Genomic DNA, 16,213 nt, shown 5'->3' with positions numbered 1-16,213 from the left:
ATGCGGGGTTTGGAGAACGCTCCCTCTGGAGACGGCAGGAGCCTCTGATGCCGCACAGCAATTATGCCCAAGTCTGACTGTAATCTTTAACGATTTATTCCCAAGGCAACACAATAAACTAAACACACAAAATCTGGGCTGCTGGGAATCCTGGGATCTCCCAGCTTGCGTCTCTGGAGGCTCCGGATACCTTTGACCATACTGAAATCTGCACATGCTTCCTAAAGCACCAGCTCCCGGAGTCATGGGACTGCCGAAGGAGGTGAGCTTCCTCCCAGGCAGGAGATGGAGGCGTGCAGGGAGGGTGGCGACCGTGAATCTCCTCGGGGCTGCAAGGACGTGGGGAGATAAACTGCCCTTGGGGCATGGCGTGCTTTGCCAACAGAGCGGGCCACATGCCCAGCCAGCGTTGGGGCAGCTGCCCCATGGCTGTGACATCCCCTCGTCCCTCCCCACAGGTCTGGGGTGGGGGCTGGGCCCTGGGCCCTGAGGAGGTGGCTCTGGGATGATGCCTGGAGCCCACCACAGCCCCTCCTGGTACACAAGCTTGAACCGTGGCAGGGCCAAACGTGCCGGGGCCCGGCTGCCCCTCTCCTTGTGGGGCCTCACCCCACACAGCAAGTTGGGGACCTGCCCCCCGGAGGGGCGGCTTCACGGGCCCGGGGCTCCGCAGCTCCCGGGGAGAACAATGGCGCGTCCCTGCCCCGGCCCCTCTCCCAGGGACAACAATGGCAGGAGCTGGAGCCGGAGCCGCCTGAGCTCATCTCCCCCCTGAGAGCCTGGAGGGGGCCGGGGCGGGCGGGGGGCCGCGGGCTGTGCCACAGAGGCTCCCTCCCAACCCAGCTCTGCTCTTTGCACATGGAGGGGCCTCACTCCCACCCCAACGTGGCTCTGCACCCACCCCAGGCAGCGTTTCGGGGCTACAGAGAGCTCCCCCCGCCCCCCCATCACTGCTGCTTCACCAGTCAGGGACGTGTGGCCCCCTCCCCGCTGCAAACTGGCCGCCAGATCCCCACCTCCAGCTGCTTTGTGTCTTGGTTGTGCCAGGGCATTGTCTGCGAGGGAGAGACCCAGCACCGTCAGCCTGAGGTCACGCAGCATCTCCCCAGCATCCTCCCCACGCACTGGGGCAGCTGCCAGCCCCCCAGAGACTGTCCTGGGGGAACAGTGGCCTGTGCGTCTGCTCCAGGGCACCCACCGGGGCATCACACCCCAGCACCAGCGGTACACTGGCCCCTTGCTTCTCTCCTCCAAAAAATTCTGTAGGGCTGAGTCCTTGTCCTGACTGGGAAGTAGGCGGTTGGCAGAGGGAATCCCTAGGGGAGGGACAGCCCAACCTCGCTATTAGACATCAGAGAGTCTCCACCGAAGCTCAGCTTCCCAGGAGAGTTCAGCCCATCGGTTCCCCATGCACAGACTGACTTTGACCCCCGGCGATGCGACAGCCGGATGGGGAGAGGAGTCCAGACCGCCCCCTCCCCCCCACCCGGCTGGTCCCCCCTGCCTGCCCGCGGGGTGCAGCAGCCCCGTGTGACCGGGACCCCCGGAGGGACAGAGCCGGGACCCCGGGAGAGGCCAAGCCCCCCCTGGGGGAGGGGAGGGGGGGGCTGAGACGGGGGGGCGGGGGGATGCCGAGCAGGGACGCCGCGAGAAGGACCCGGGATGGAGGGCAGGGGCGGGGACCCCCAGGGGAGGGACCGGGCGGCAAAGGCCGGGACCCCCCCGGGACCCCCCCCTCCGGGAGCAGGTGCGGCCGCGTCACCTGCGGGTCCCGCCGCGGCCGGGGCCGGGGCCGGTCCCTGCCCCCGCCAGGCTCCACCCCGGGCGGTGCGGGATAAAACTTGGGGCACCTCCCCAGCAGCTCCGCGTCAGGGCTGCGCTGGGGCGGGCGGCAGCGCTCGGGAGGGGGCACGGCACGGCACGGCACAGCGACACCCCCCTCCCCAGGAGCCTTCAGGGGTCTCGCTCCCCCATTCCCAACCGCCGGAGGCAACTGAGTTCCAGCCGCGCCGGGGAACCGCGGGGCAGCGCTCCGGGCTCGGTGAGTGGGGCCGGGCCAGACCATCGCGGGGGGCCCGGGGAGGTGGGGGGGACACGACACGGGACCGGGACACGAACCGGGACACGGGACCGTGGCTGCGCTCACTCAGTTTTCGAGGAGCGGGCGGGGTGGTCTCGCTTCCCCGGGGGACACGCGGCAGACCCCAGCCGCTCGCGGTGTCCGGAGCGCTCCCCATCCGCCGGGACCCTCCGTATCCCCGGTCACTCGGGGCTTCGCCCGCCCTCGGGGCACGGGGCACCGGGGCTGGCTCCCCTCGCTCCGGCTGCCGGGGTCCCCGAGCGAGGCCTCGCGGGGAGCGGGTTGCGCCCCACTCAGCCCCCGCCGCGTCCCGGGGAGCGGCTCCGAGCCCCCAGCCCCGGCGTGCCGGGGGGGTCGCCCCGCTCCGTACCAGCGGGAGGGCAGCGGCGCCGGGCGCTCCGCGGCCGCGCTCCCCGGTGCCTCGCAAGGGCTCCCCGGACGCGGGAGGCGCGGCGGGGCCGGCAGAGGGCGCCCGCGCTTTGCTGACTCATAGCCCCCCCTCCCCCGGCCCCCCCGGCGAGGCCGCCGGGCCCCGGAGCCCCGTTCCACCTCCCGGGCCGGGGCTGGGGGTGCTGGGTCGGAGGTTCCCGGGGCGGGGGTGGCAGGAGCGTGCTGGGGGGGCGCAGCCCCGCGTCGGGGCAGTTCCTCGTAGCTGTAACGGCGTCATCGGGAGGATGACCGGGCGAGTGCGTGTGACCAACCGCGGGTGACTGCGCGCGTGTGTGTGTCCCCCCCCACCCTTTCCGCCTCGGTGTCCCCGCGTCACTCGGCTCCGGGGGCTCCGGCCCCGCAGGCACTTCCCCTCCTGCCGCGGGGGGCCGCCCCCACCGCAGCCCGCCCATGTCCCGCAGTCACCCCTCCCAACGCTGCCCGGGCCTCGCACCCGCTCCCGGGGCTGCCGGCGCTGCCGGGCCCTTTGTTGCCCGCCGGGGTTATGAATGGCGAACGGCTCCGGGGGGGCGCCGGGGGCGGGGCCGCGTGGGCGGGAGGAATCCGGCCGGGCCGCCCTTCCACCGGGCCACGTGGGGACCTGCACCCGCCATCTATTGGCTGCCTCCGCGGATATCTGGGCGCCCGGCGCGTCGCTATTGGCCGCGGCCGCCGGCGGAGCCGGAGTGAATGAGGGCGAGGCCCCGCCCGCGGCCGTTGCTACATTGTAACTCCGCGCGCGGCCCCCGCCCGGTGGAGCGCGGCGACGGCGGCGGCCGGTTCGGCGGGTCCGGCCCCAGGGAACGGGGGGAGCGAAGCGTCCCCGGCGCCTCCCCGCCCCTCGCCGCGGCCCCCGGGCCCGCACCCCGCCCCCAGGCACCCCGCGAGCGAGCGGCGGAGAGAAAGAAAGGCGGCGGCGGCGCAGGCAGCAGCAGGGCGGGCAGCGCAGGCAGCGCCGCTTCCACCGCCCCCCTCCCGCAGGCAGCGCCGCCTCCCCGCGGCCCCGCCAGCAGCCGCCGGAGCGAGCGGAGAACGGGTGGCTTTTTTTTTTTTTTAATCGTTGTTATATTTTTTTATATTTTTTATTTTGCCTGGGCCGCGTAGGGCCCTGCCCGGGGATCGCCCCCCCCGGCCGCCCCCCCCCTCCTTCGGCTCGTCCCGGCCGCTTGAAGCTGTACCGGGGTCCCCGCGGCCGCCGGCGGAGTGGGCCCCGCTCCCTCCTTTGTCCGCTCCCGGCCCGCCCCCCCTCCTCCCCCTGTTCCTGCGCCGGCCCCGACCGCCGCTCCCCCCGCAGGCCGGCGGATGGACCCGCAGCCCGGCGCCAGGAGCTGCAGCCGCGGGGCTCCCGCCTGCGAGGTGGTCCCGAACGAGCCCCCCATGAACCTCTACATCAACACCACCACCGGGACCCGCTATGAGCTCTCCGTGCCCGCCGAGGAGACGGTGGAGGGGCTGAAGCGGCGGCTGTCCCAGCGGCTCAAGGTGCCCAAGGAGCGGCTGGCTCTGCTGCACAAAGAGAGGTAGGGCTCGCCCGGGGGGGGGGGCTCGCCTTGGCGGGGGGGGGGGGGGGGGGGGGGCGTTGGGGCCCCATCCCCGGCTGCGGGGGCGGCCCCCTCGCACCGGGCTCGGCACCGCACAAAGGCTCCCGCCCCCTTCCCCCTGCCTGGCCCCATTCCTCGACGGGGCGGGAGGGCAGAGCCGGGGGGGAGCCCGGGGGGCCGCGAGCGGGGGCCGGGGCGGAGGGAGGGCGGCTCTGGGCCGGGGACCGGAGCGCGGCCGCCGCCCCCTCGCCCGGCCCTTGCCGGGCTCCTTTGTGGGCGGCGGGCGCCGGCCGTGCCCCGCGGGGGCCCTGCCCTTTGTTCTGGGCTCAACTTCGGCGGCGGCGCGGCTCGGCCCCCCCGGAGCCCCCAGCGGGGGGGGGGGGGGGCCTTTGTCTGCCGGGGGCCCGGTCCGGGGGGGTTGTGGGGCCGCTCAGCCCCGGCCTGCGGGAACTTGGAGAGTCCCACCCGGATCGGGGAAGGGATGGTGGGGGGCATGCATCTGCCGGCGCCCCCGGGGGTGGGGGGGACCGCCCCACCGTGCCACCTCCCCCGCCTTACTCTGCCTCTGGCTCCTTTCCCACCTCCCGGGGCAGGTTTCCCGGCGGCCCCCCCCGCCGTCCCTGACCGGCTCTGCCGATGGCTGCGATGCCCCTGGGCCCCGTTTGCACCGTGTGCGCCCCCGGCACCGTGTGTGCTGTGCCCCCCTCCCTCGGCCACAGGGGGCAGCTGGGGAAAGAGGCAGCAGAACCGGTGGGGTGCTGGGACCCCCCCCTGCCTGTCGGAGGAGGGAGCTTGGTTCCCTTGTAGCAGCCAGGCTCTCAGCTGGGGTCCCCCCAGTCCTGTGCCCCCCCCTTCCCCCCCCCCCCTGTCGGTGCACGGAGCCGGCTGAGGCAGCGCCGACCTCACTTGTATCTGTCTCCTCCCCCCCACAGCCGGCTCAGCTCTGGAAAACTGCAGGACCTGGGGGTCGTGGAAGGAAGCAAGCTGACGCTGGTGCCCACCGTGGAGGCCGGTTTGATGGTAAGCGGCCTTTTCCTGCTGCTCCCTCCCTCCCACTCGTTCCCATCTATTATTAAAGCCCCGGGCGAGGATGCGCTGGCAGCCCTGTGGCTCTGCTGCCCCAGCCCTCGCAGGGAGGCAGCGCCGGGCTGGCCACGGCAGTGGGTTTAGTATTTCGCAGCTTTCTCAGGGCTTGTGTAGAAATAGTGGAAGTGACATTCATCCCTCCCCTCCTGCTGCACAGACGCCCCCTCCTTCTCTGCATTTGTAATGTTAATTTCCACCCCCCCTCTTTTTTTTTTTTTTTTTTTTTTTTTTTTTTTTTTTTCCCCCAGTCCCAGGCATCCAGGCCGGAACAGTCGGTGATGCAAGCTCTGGAAAGCTTAACTGAAACTCAGGTGAGAGGCTTGATGCCGGGGCACTGAGATAGAGACAAAGGAAGCTCAGCGAGGCGGTGGGGGGGTGGGCGCTGCATTGACCTGACTCCTTCCCCTCCCCAAAAGGCTCTGGTGTTTAGTGCTTCGTTTAGGTTTCCCCTTCAGAAAGGGTTGGGAGCGCTGAGGGTGGTGCCGGGGGCAGGCGCCGTCATCCTGTGCAGCACCGAGCGCAGGGAGGTCCCACGCTGCAGCGCTCGCAGCCCAAACACGCCGGGAGCCGGGGAGGGCAGAGGCGCTGGGAGGTGAAGTGACTCACTCAAGGTCACGCAGCAGGTCGGTGGCAGAGCTGGGCCGCCCAGGGGGTGTGGGGCTGCAGCCCCCCCACCCCCCCCCAAGCTGTCTGCCCCCCAGTGCAGAGGCAGGGCTGCCCACCTGCCTCATGGCTGGTGCTGTACGTTGCAGGGGGCTTGTGGGGTTGCAGCCGCCCCCCCTCCCCCCCCCAAGTTGTCTGCCCCCCAGTGCAGAGGCAGGGCTGCCCACCTGCCTCGTGGCTGGTGCCCTGCATTGCAGGGGGCTTGTGGGGCCACTGGGCTACCCTGGGGGCTTGTGGGGCTGCAGAGCCCAGCTTCTCCCAGCACCCAGAGGGTTCTTCCCCCTCTCCTTGGAGCTGTCCTTGCAGGGCGGGGGGTGTTGGCCATGCCTGGGTGTTCTGGCACTCGTGTGCCCGCTCCATGGCCTTGTGTGCCGGGTGCCAAGGAGGGGGTGTAGAGGGTGGCGCTGGTGGGGGCCGTGTTTAGAATAACTGTGAAGTTTCTTGGCGGCTGGTGGGGTGGCCTGCGGTGTGGGAGGTGGCGTGGGTGGGGGGTCCCTCCGCCTGCGGCGCGGGAGGAAGCGTTCCCAGCGTTGGGTGAGCTGCTGCGGGTGCGCGCGCAGCCACCGGCCGCCTGCCGCGAAGGTGGAATTTACCCCCAGCCGCGCAGGCCTTGGCTTCTTTGTTTTCAGTCTCTTTATTATTGCTGCTAAATGCTTTCCTTCCTTTCTGGCCAGTGGTGCAGCTTTTTTTTTTTTAAAGGTGGCAGGTGGTTTTGTTTTGTTTTTTTTTTTTTTTAACCTGTCTCACTGAACGTGGAGGAGGGGGCTGAGCGCGGTGCTGTGCCATGGGCTCAACCAGAGCTGGACGGGGTGGGGGGCTTGGTGGGGGCACGGCTGTGCCCTCTGTGTGGGGATGTGGCAAGGGCCAGGGCTGGCCCCCTTGAAGGGACCTCCATCAGCGGTGCCCAGGGTGACCTTGACTTTGGCAGCTGGTTTAACCCTGTGTGGACCAAGGGGTTGAGCTTGCACCAGGAGTCCTGTGCCACAGGCTGTCTCTGCGGAGCCCAGTCTGCTCGCAGGGTGCTGGCAGTCCCAGCTGGGGCGCAGAGCTGTGGGAGGGGGCTGGTTCTGGCAGCCCAGCCTGGGGGTCCTGGTGTGTGTCCTGGCTTTAGGGCTGCAGCCGTTTGTGGTGGGAGCTGTGTGGCTCCCTGCTGGGGTGGGCAGTAATGTGTGATGGACTGGGGAGCAGCAGGGCCAGGGAACCCATGGAGCTGCCCAGAGCAGGGGGGTTTGGGGTACCCCCTGCATCTGGGGGGGCTTGTAATGGGCAACATGGCTCCCATCAGGCAGGCAGCAGTGGTCCCTCCTGGCCCAGCACAGCAGGGTGGGGGAGAGATGTGTGGGCTCTGGTCTGGTAGCCCCCCCCCCCCCGCCCTGCGCTGCCTGGTTTTCCCCTGGAGGCTCTGCCGGGCAGGCAGGGGTCTGGCAGCCCGGGTGTGCTGCGGCGGGCGGGTGGTGCTGGCTGTGGGCAGCAGCTCAGCACCTCCCTGCCCGCTGCAGATTCCTCCCAGGTCGGTGATTCAGGAAGCCAGAGCTGTGCAGGAGGAACCGCCAGCACCTGGGGGGGGGCGGAGGGGGGGAGGGGGGGGGGGGGGGCAGGAAACCACTCCTCTCATTCATGCTTTGCTCGGCTCTGCCTGCGTCACGCATCCTCCGGCAGCGCAGGGAGAGCTGCACCGACTTCCTCTGGGGGCGGCGGGGGGGCTGGGGCGCTGCCACCCCCTCCCCACCCAGGTACCTTTGGGGAAGTGGCTGCCAGGCAGGAGGTGACGCTGTGGCCCGGCCGAGCGGCACGGGGTCTTCCTGGAAGGGCTTGCTGTGCTTCCTTCCGCTGGGCACGCTCAGGCTGCCCCCGCTTTCCAGGGAGCCGTGCCCACGGCCCCGGGGCGGGCAGCTGGGGCCTGATCCTGCAGCATCAGCTCTTCCTGCCCCCAGCCCCTTCCGCCCCATCGCAGAGCACCGGGAGACGGGACAGGGACGCATCCTGCCCAGCTCTACCGGGGCCAGAGGAATGTGGCTGAGGGGCTCTGGCCCTCTGTCCTCCTTGGCATGGAAAAAACCCCGGGCAGGGGTTGGGTGGTGGACCCAGCTGCTGGCCACAGCTGTGCCCGGCTGGACAGCCGGGGGGGGGGGCTGTTTCCTGTCTCCCCCCCCTCCCCCATCCTTGCTCTGGGCTTGTTATTCCCTGCTGGCTCTGCCAGTTTCCCTGCGGTTCTGTGGGGGTGCTGCCCACCCTGCTGAGGGCAGGGGCTGCTCCGCAGCAGCCCGGGGGTGTCTGGGGCTGGGGACCGGGGTGACGCGGGGCCAGGCGGCGGAGGGAGGCGGGAATGTGGTGTTCTCTGAGTCATCGGCCTTTCTGAGAAGCAGCCGGGAGCCACTTGCCCTGTCCCTGTGGGCTTTGAGCCCGGCACAGTGCAGCCAGGTCCCCTCCCAGGGTTTGGCAGGGTCCCGGGGGACCACCGGGCACGGGGGCTTGAGGGCACCCGGTGGCCCTGGACCCCTTGGTCAGGCTGTCCTGGCCCCCGTGGCAGAGCCAGCTGGGAGGGACGGGGTCCTCCCCAGGCGGTTGTGGGCGGCCGAGCAGGCGGCTGGGTGGGACATGTTTGCATTGGAGCGGCCCGGTTTTGCCGGGGGGGGGGTGGTGGGGGTTGGCAGCGGCGTGGGGGCGGGTGCTGGGAGCCCCAGAGCTGTGCTGCTGCCAGCCCAGCCGCCCTGCCCGGGGACCAAGCCTCTGGGGGGGCAGGGCGCTGTGGGACCCCCATGCCTAGGGAGGAAGGGGTTGTTATTGGTGTGGCTGGGAAGCACCCAGCAGCGTGGGTTTGGGGTGCTCTGGGTTCTCGCAGTGCTGGCGAGGGGTCAGGCAGGGCACAGGCAGGTGTGAGTCAGATGGAGCAGGGAGGCGATTTGGGGTGCAGGCTGACGTCAGGGGGCCCTGGGGAGTTGCACGGCGCTCCCCCAGGCAGAGCGAGGGATGCCGGGGTTGGTGGAGGGTCGCAAGGGCTGGTGTGGGTGTTCCTGCCCCAGTTGCCCCCCCCCCCCCCTCCCCCAGGTGAGGGAGGGCTGTGGAAAGAACCGGCTCTGAGTCTTGGTGGGGGAAGGGATGGGAGCCCCCCTGCCTGTCCCAGGCATGTTGCTGGGTGGCAGGAGGGGGCCGGTCCCCTTCCCCAGGCACGCTGGCTGGGGGAGAGCAGTGTCAGGACCTGGTCTGTGGGGTCCCGGTGGGGGTGGGGCTGGGGTGCTCCTGGGGCTCTGGGCAGCTGCCGCCTGTCCTGGCGCTGCTGCCTGCTGGGGGCAGGAGCCCGGGTGGCTGCGTCGGTGATGCCAGAGGGGCTGTTGTGGCTGGAGCTGGGGTAGTCGTGACTGAGCGGTGGGGATGGGGGGGTGCTGCATTCGTGGGGGGGGGGTGGAGCTGCCAGCTGGTTACGTCTCCATCCGTGGCTTCTGCGGGCAGGGAAACCGAGGCAGAGTCTGAGCCGTGGGGCAGGATGGGGGCTGGGGTGAAGCTTTCCTGTGGCCAGGTGCTGTGTGCATGCACATGTGTGTGTGCATGCGTGCCCGTGTGCATGCCTGCCATCCTCTCCCGCCCCCTCACCCCGTAACCTCCGTGTCCAGAGCTGCAGTGTCTCCTTCACGCCCACCTCTTCCTCTGCAGCCTCCGCCTGACATGCTCGGGGCTTTGCTGCTGGTATTTTTAAAGCTGCTTTTCCCACGGCTTCTCAGAACCGGCCTCCGCTGGAACGGGGCGTGGGGGAGCCAGGACGGGGCTGGGGGAGCCCGGAGTGGGATGGGGGGCTGTGCTCTGCAGAAGTGCCAGCTCCTACCTGGGAGGAGGGGGTGTGGGCCAGGGGGGTGGTGGTGAGGGGGGGAGCACAGCTCCGTGGGCTCTGCTTGGGAGACCTCACCTTGTCCTGCGGGTGACGGTTGTGTCCCGAAGGTGCTGGTGGGGGTGTGGGAGGGTGACGTCTGCCAGCAGCCGTGCACAGCGCTGCACGTGACGGGCTGGGAAAGCCAGTCCTTGCTGTGCCCTAGAATAGCTCGGCTGGGGGGGGTGGCGGTGGTGGCGTCATCCCCATTAGCTGTGACCTGGTGTCCTGCCCACAGCCCTGCCTGTGTGTGAGCCCGCGCCCCTCAGCTGGCTGGGTGAGAAGCACAACGCCCCCCGCCAGCAGCACAGACTGGGATCACCATAGTGGGGGGGTCACAGCTGCCCCAGACCCCCAGGAATGCAAGGGCGGGGGGGGTGGTCCCCTGTTTCTTGGAACAGATGTCAAGTGATTTAGTTGGGGGGGGGGGGGGAGCACAGTGTGCTGGGGGGGCAGCAGATGATGGGGATTGGGCCCCCCCATCCATCCATCCACAGCTGTGACCTGGGCAGGGTCTGGCCTCTGCTCTGTCTCTGTGCTGCAGCTGCTCCATCACCTGCCTGTGACAGAGCCCTCCGGGGTGGGCAGGGGCAAATCCTGCCTGTGCAGCCACTCTGCAGCCCCCCCCCCCCCCCCCCCCGGCTGCATTGGGGGGGGAGGGAGGGTTTGTACAGGACGTGGACTGCCCTTTCCTGCCTCATAGCCCCAAGTCATGGTGGTGGGACCCGGCATGTCCTCACCTGCCCCCTCCCCACCTTCCTGGCACTGGAGCATACTCCCTGTGCTGGGGGGGGGGATGGGATGCCCCCTCCTTGCTGGTGCTGGGCTGGCCAGAGGAGTGGTGCTGGCAGCTGTGCAGCTGCATGGCCGGCTGCGGCCCCTGCCTGCCCTGCCCACCGGGTGCTGGCGGGGGCACCCCGGCTGTGCCGGGTTCACTGCCGGGGGAGGGGCAGGCAGGCGGGCACGCTCGTTCTGTGCTGGGAGGTAAAGGGCAGGAGAGAGAAAAATAACCCCCTGGCGCCGTCAGCTGATGGAGCTGGCACCAGGCTGGGGTCACGCGGGGACGATGGCTGGGCTTGCCTGCCTGCCAGGCTGGCACGGCCAAGGGCCTGGGCAAGGGCTCTGGGGAGAGGGTTGCCCTTTCCTTGCCCTAATGACCCGTTCCTATGGCTGTGTGCCCCTGGCAAGACCAGTGGGGCCAACGGACATCTCCCTGCTTAGCGGGGGGGGGGGGGGGGGGGGGCTCCACGTGGTGGGCTTGCCGTGTGCCAGGGCTGACGGGGGGGGTCCTTCTCTCCCCAGGTCAACGACTTCTTGTCGGGACGGTCCCCGCTGACCCTGGCACTGCGTGTGGGTGACCATATGATGTTCGTGCAGCTCCAGCTGGCAGCTCAGCAGAGCAGCGGGCAGCTCCAGCACCGGCATGTCATCGCCAGCCGGGGCGAGGCGGGGGCCGCCGCCAGCCCCCACTGCCGGACGCTGCATGGTGGTACCGGCTCTGGCTTTGCCCGCATCCCTGTGGTGCCCACGTGCCAGCAGAGCCCGGCCCCCAGCCCTGCGCCCACTGCGCCAGCCCCCCCCATGTACTGTAATGCCCCCCACCCCACTCCCGTCACCGCTGGGATGTTCCGGTCGCACGGGGCCAGCACGCAGACAGTGAACAGCAGCGTGGTCTCCTCCTGCTCAGAGGTGAGTCAACCTGGGAGGGGGATGCTCCTGGCACCTTTGGGGCGGGGGAGCAAGGCTGTGCGCTTCCCAGCCCTGCTGTGGTAATGCCCTTCCCTGCCTCGGCTGCCCCATGTGTGGAACGAGGGTGTTCCCCTGCCCAGTTTGCAAAATGCCCCCAGGTCCTGGGGAGGGGCTGGGGGACAGGGTGTAATGTAGGCCCTTACTCTGCTCATCTTCAGACCTTGCCTGTCCCCGCAGCCCTGTGTGCTGCCAGCACTCTGCTGCCGCTTCCCTGTTAGCACAGCACTGTTGGCCTGGGGTGGGGGGTGACTATCGGGACCCCCAGAGCTGGGGACACCAGTGCTCAGAGGAGTGGGACAGCCGTAGTTTCTTGTGTCCCAGTAAAACTGGGGGCTGGGGGTGTCTGCTGGACTCCGTTCCCTGCCTGGGGCTGCTGCAGGGGTCTCCTGATGTGACCCAGGTGGCTGCGTTGCCCCCCCCACTCCCCGGTGCCCCGGCATGCCTGGGTCCCCTGCCTGGAGGCTGACCCTGCATCTCTCCCACCCATGCAGGTGGACTGCAGCACCCGCAGCAGCAGCTCCCCGGGCAGCAGCCCTGCCCCCACGGCCCGATCCCGCAAACCCGGTGCGGTCATCGAGAGCTTCGTCAACCACGCGCCTGGGGTCTTCTCAGGGACCTTCTCCGGTACGTGATGCTGAGCCACCCTGAGGGCTGCAGTGGAGGGAGCTGGGGGCGGGGGGGGGGGATGTGGAGGGGGATGGGGGTCTCCAAGCCGCTCATCTCACACCCAGCTCTGCCCTCCCACAGGCACTTTGCACCCCAACTGCCAGGACAGCAGTGGGCGGCCGCGGCGGGACATCGGCACCATTCTGCAGATCCTGAACGACCTCCTCAGCGCCACGCGACACTACCAGGGCATGCCCCAGTCCCTGACGCAGCTCCGCTGCCAGACGCAGTTCTCCTCCTCCTCCTCGCCCCCCGCCTCCCCAGACCTCACCACCAAAACTACCTCAGAGCCGCTGCCAGCGGCCGCAGCCTCCCCCCCCCTGCACCCCGTCGTCCAGTGCCAAAGCCAGATCCGGATGTGCAAGCCCAGCGGTAAGCCCGCGGCATCCATGCCTCGCGTGGGAGGGGGCTGTGCCGGCCCCCGGGGCCTGCTGCGTGCCGGGGTCGCCCTGACCAGCCCCACCACCCGCGCGCTGTGGCAGTGCCCGGTGCCGGGGCTCTGCGGTGGGAGCTTGCCGGTGTTGGGGTTTGGCACCCGTGGGTTGGTCCCGTGGGAGGGGGTGGGGAGCCCCTGCAGCCCCCCAGGTCGGAGCTGACACCCTGTTTGCGCAGGATTGCTCCCCATGACAGCCCTGCGGAGCCCAGTGCTGGATTCGCTTAAACCTTTGGGTTTGATACTGGGATTTTTGTCTCCTCTAACAGACCAGCCTCCTGCTGCTCCCGGCACAGCTGGGTGTGCTGGAGGGGCTGGGGGCACCCCAGGGCTCAGCCCCCCTCCTGCCTGTGGCAGAGGGAGCAGGCGGGGGGCTGGCAGGCAGGATGGGGCCTGGGGCCCTGGGAGGGGGCTGCGGCAGAGCCCCTGCCCACCCCTCCCCCCGGCTGGGAGTGGGCTGAATGATTGACAGGTGTCTGTCAGGGTGGGGGTCCTGCCTGTCTGCAGGGGGTGGGGGGGGAATTTCCCTCCTGCCTGACCCTGCAGGGGTAGGGGTCACCCAGCATCCCTGGGGACCTGGAGGGGTCCCCCCGCCTGCCCTGCCCTGCTCCAGCCACTCCGTCAGCCACAAAACCTGCAGAGACTGGGGGGTCCGTTGATCCGGGGGGCACCAGCACCTGCGGTGTCCCCCCTCCCCCAAGAGCCCTGGCCCTTTCCCTGCTGCAGGGCGTGGGGGGACACACAATGCCACCCCTGGGCTCTGGCTGCTCACCCCCCTCCGTGTGTGCAAACCCCCCATCCCAGGCTGGGTTCGAGGGGGGGGTTGGTTGGGGGGGGGTGCCCCCCTGCCAGGGCACAACATGTGGCTCCTGTGTCCCCCCAGGCAGTTGCGGGGAGCACACCTGCACGCCCTGAGGCCGGAAGGCATCCGGGGGTGCCCACCCTGGGCCCCCCCCCCCCCCGCCCCCTGCAATTTGCTTAGAGAAAAGAAGTGAAACAGCCAGTGGTGGCTGGGGGGAGCTCGTCCTCCCCTCTGGGTTTCATCTTCCTTCTCCCCTGGCCAAGGTGGTGGGTCTGGGCCCCCCCCGGGGATGGCTCTACGCTGGCTCCCAGCCCTCGGTGACATGGCCCTGACGTGCTGACACGGCTGACCGTACCCCAGGGCTTTCCGGGGCCACCTGCACCTCGGGGTGGGGTGCGTGGGTGGGGGAAACCTGCCACCCCCACGGTGTGACAAGTCCTCCCAGGCCCTGGCCAGGCTCAGTCTGCTTGCCCCGAGACCCCCAGCCCCTTGGCCCACTTCTGTGCTGGTGTGAAACTCCCACCCCCAAGCCTCCCACCAGCCCTGCGCCCGTGGCACTTGCACCAGGGCAGCCTGTGTGCCAGGACCCCGTCTCCCCCCTCCAGGGGTTCTTGTTTGGGGTTTGCAGGGGGGTTATCGCCCTGTGCCCCGCTCTGTTCCTGGTGCGTGCTCCCCCTCGCAGTCCGTAGGGCTGCCCCGCTGCGTTTGGGGTGGCCGTGGTGGGCTCTGTCCCCATTGCTCGGGACCAGCCTGGGTCCCCATGATGCCAGCTGGAGCAGGGCGGGGGGGGACGACGGGACTCCTCCATGAGGTTCAGACCGGTTCAGACGTGGGACCACGCTGGGGCTTTGCTGGGTGCCTGTGGGGGTAAATTGAGGTGGGGGGAAGCAGAGCTGCTCTGTCCCCTGTGTGTGCCTTTGCTGTGTCCCGACGCTCCCCTCCCAGCATCCCCCCACCCTCTCCCACCACAGCTGCTCTCCTGGCCAAGTTTGTTCTGGAGCGGGATCCCTTTTTTCCTCTTTCCCCAGCGCCGGAGCCCACGTCTGGAGCTTCGCTTGTTCCTCCTCCCACATGCTGCAGCAGGGCCAGGCCCGCGCCGGCTGCGGTGCCGCGGTGGAGGGGGCGGCTGGGCTGGCGCCGTGGAAAATACCCCCACGTTGGCACAGCCCCACAGCACGGGGGCTTGTCCCCAGTGGGGACCAGCTGAGTGCCGGCGGTCCCCCAGGCTGCTGGGGATCCTGCTTTGGGGGGGGGGGGGTGTCTGTGCACCCATGTTGGTGACCCCCCATGACCTCCCCCCCCATTTTTGCCGTTGCAGGCGACCGCTTGCGGCAGACGGAGAACCGGGCGACGCGCTGCAAGGTGGAGCGGCTGCAGCTATTGATGCAGCAGAAGCGGCTGCGCAGGAAGGCTCGCCGGGACGCCCGAGCCCCCTACCACTGGTTGCCCAACCGCAAGTCCAGCCGGACCAACAGCAACAGCAGCGTCTCCAGCGAGGGCAGCCTGGACCTGGACTTCGAGGACTCGGTTTGGAAGCCAGAGGTCAAGGCGGACATGAAATCGGAGTTTGTCGTAGCATAGAGCCGTGCCCGGTGGGGGCCCCAGGGCCGCGGACTCTGCTGGGGAGACCCCCCCCCCCCCCACTGCCGCCGCCCCAGCTGGTGGTGGTGTCATTTCTGTTGTCATGGGCCAGATCTCCTCTAGATTTGCCATCTCCTGTGACCGGACGCCTCGGGGTTGACCCTGCCTGTGCTGGGGGATGTGTTTCACAGCAGGGGGTCAGCCGGGGCAGCCTCACACACCCACCCCCCTTCCCCAGCTTGGATGGGTTTGGGGAGATATGGGGAGGGGGGAGCAGGCAGGAGCCGCCGGCCCCCCCTCCCCTGCATCCTCCCTGGCTGGGAGCAGGGGGTCCCAGCGCCTGTGGGGCTCCTGGGGGATACCAAAGCTGCTGCTTTGCTGTGAAGAGGGATGCAGTGTGGTGGGCTCTGGCCCCCCAGCCTGGTGTGTTTGCCCCCCACCCCCGGTGCAGGCAGGAGGAGATGAAGTCTCTTTCAGAGGTGCTGGGGGCCCCCCTGGCTTTGGGGGCCATTCGTTTTCCTTCCCTTCTATATGTAGCATTGCTCGGCTGTGGGGCTGGGACCCCCCCCCGGGTGGCGGGGGGGGGACACGCGTGTGCCTGGGTGCCGCTAGCCCTACTGCCGCAGCTGGGGGGGGGGGCAGGGGAGGGGGGGGGCTTTGTTTTGGGGTGGGGTTTAATTTTGGTTTTGGAGGGAAAAGAAATGGCGCCTTCCCTCCGCGGCTGAGACCAACTCCTGAGTCGCTGGACTCCTTCCTGCCCACCTCTTGGTTGGTTGGATTTTCTTTTTTAACTTAAAGGAGAAGAAAAAAAAAAAATGAATAAACCCAGTACTTGGTCATGGCTGTCCACAAGCCGTGGGGCTAATATTTATAGACATTAATTACCCGACTGAGCCAATACTGACATAGTCTTGCATAGGCCGTAGAAATCCTTTTTCTTGTCCAACTTTGATTTTTTCGTCAGGAGATCTGTGCAAATAGAGAACCCATGTGATGTGTTTTTTGTCTGTAAAAGTCTTTTTTTGTGTGTTTTGAGGAGGGGGGGGCGGGGGGGAGAGCGAGGCTTTTGGTCTTTAATATTTTATTTTTTATTTTTGAAATAAATTTGGGCAGTCTGGATGCACCCATGCCTACTGTTGCTGTCGGGGGGGGGGGGGGAGGGGTGGGACAGGGTGGTGCAGGGGCAGCCAGGCACCCTGTCCTCCCAGGGGCAGCACTTTTAAAGTTATTAATCTCCATGCACATCTATGCACGTAATCATAACATGTGTGCACATGCATGGCCACACATGCCCCCTGTGTACATGGATGGCCACACACAC

At 68.6% G+C, this 16,213-nt stretch overlaps 1 protein-coding gene across 2 annotated transcripts; it reads left to right on the top strand.

The window, feature by feature from the left end:
• The first annotated feature begins 1,683 nt into the window (after positions 1-1,683).
• MIDN (midnolin) lies at positions 1,684-15,956 on the top strand. Of its 2 annotated transcripts, XM_080384627.1 has the most exons (8): positions 1,684-2,041; positions 3,804-4,029; positions 4,983-5,070; positions 5,385-5,447; positions 10,964-11,350; positions 11,902-12,034; positions 12,158-12,448; positions 14,630-15,956. In XM_080384627.1, exons 2-8 carry the CDS (start codon positions 3,812-3,814, stop codon positions 14,890-14,892), a joined length of 1,443 nt encoding a protein of 480 aa, XP_080240753.1. In that variant the 5' UTR covers positions 1,684-2,041; positions 3,804-3,811; the 3' UTR covers positions 14,893-15,956. The 2 variants fall into 2 exon arrangements, with proteins under 2 accessions (XP_080240753.1, XP_080240754.1); XM_080384628.1 differs by lacking the exon at positions 1,684-2,041 and having other exon boundaries at positions 2,080-4,029.
• Positions 15,957-16,213: the final 257 nt, after the last annotated feature.

The sequence above is a fragment of the Falco punctatus genome, assembly GCF_963210335.1.
Source record: "Falco punctatus genome assembly, chromosome: 4".
Taxonomy (NCBI): domain Eukaryota; kingdom Metazoa; phylum Chordata; class Aves; order Falconiformes; family Falconidae; genus Falco; species Falco punctatus.
The sequence above is the reverse complement of the archived record's forward strand: the minus strand, read 5'-3'. Positions and strand labels throughout refer to the sequence as shown.

Excerpts from the sequence above, each read along its gene's own strand:
- MIDN (XM_080384627.1), top strand. The coding sequence starts at position 3,812 with ATGGACCCGCAGCCCGGCGCCAGGAGCTGCAGCCGCGGGGCTCCCGCC. Across the intron at positions 5,448-10,963 it reads AAAGCTTAACTGAAACTCAG|GTCAACGACTTCTTGTCGGG; the intron begins GTGAGAGGCTTG and ends TTCTCTCCCCAG. Across the intron at positions 11,351-11,901 it reads TGGTCTCCTCCTGCTCAGAG|GTGGACTGCAGCACCCGCAG; the intron begins GTGAGTCAACCT and ends CCACCCATGCAG.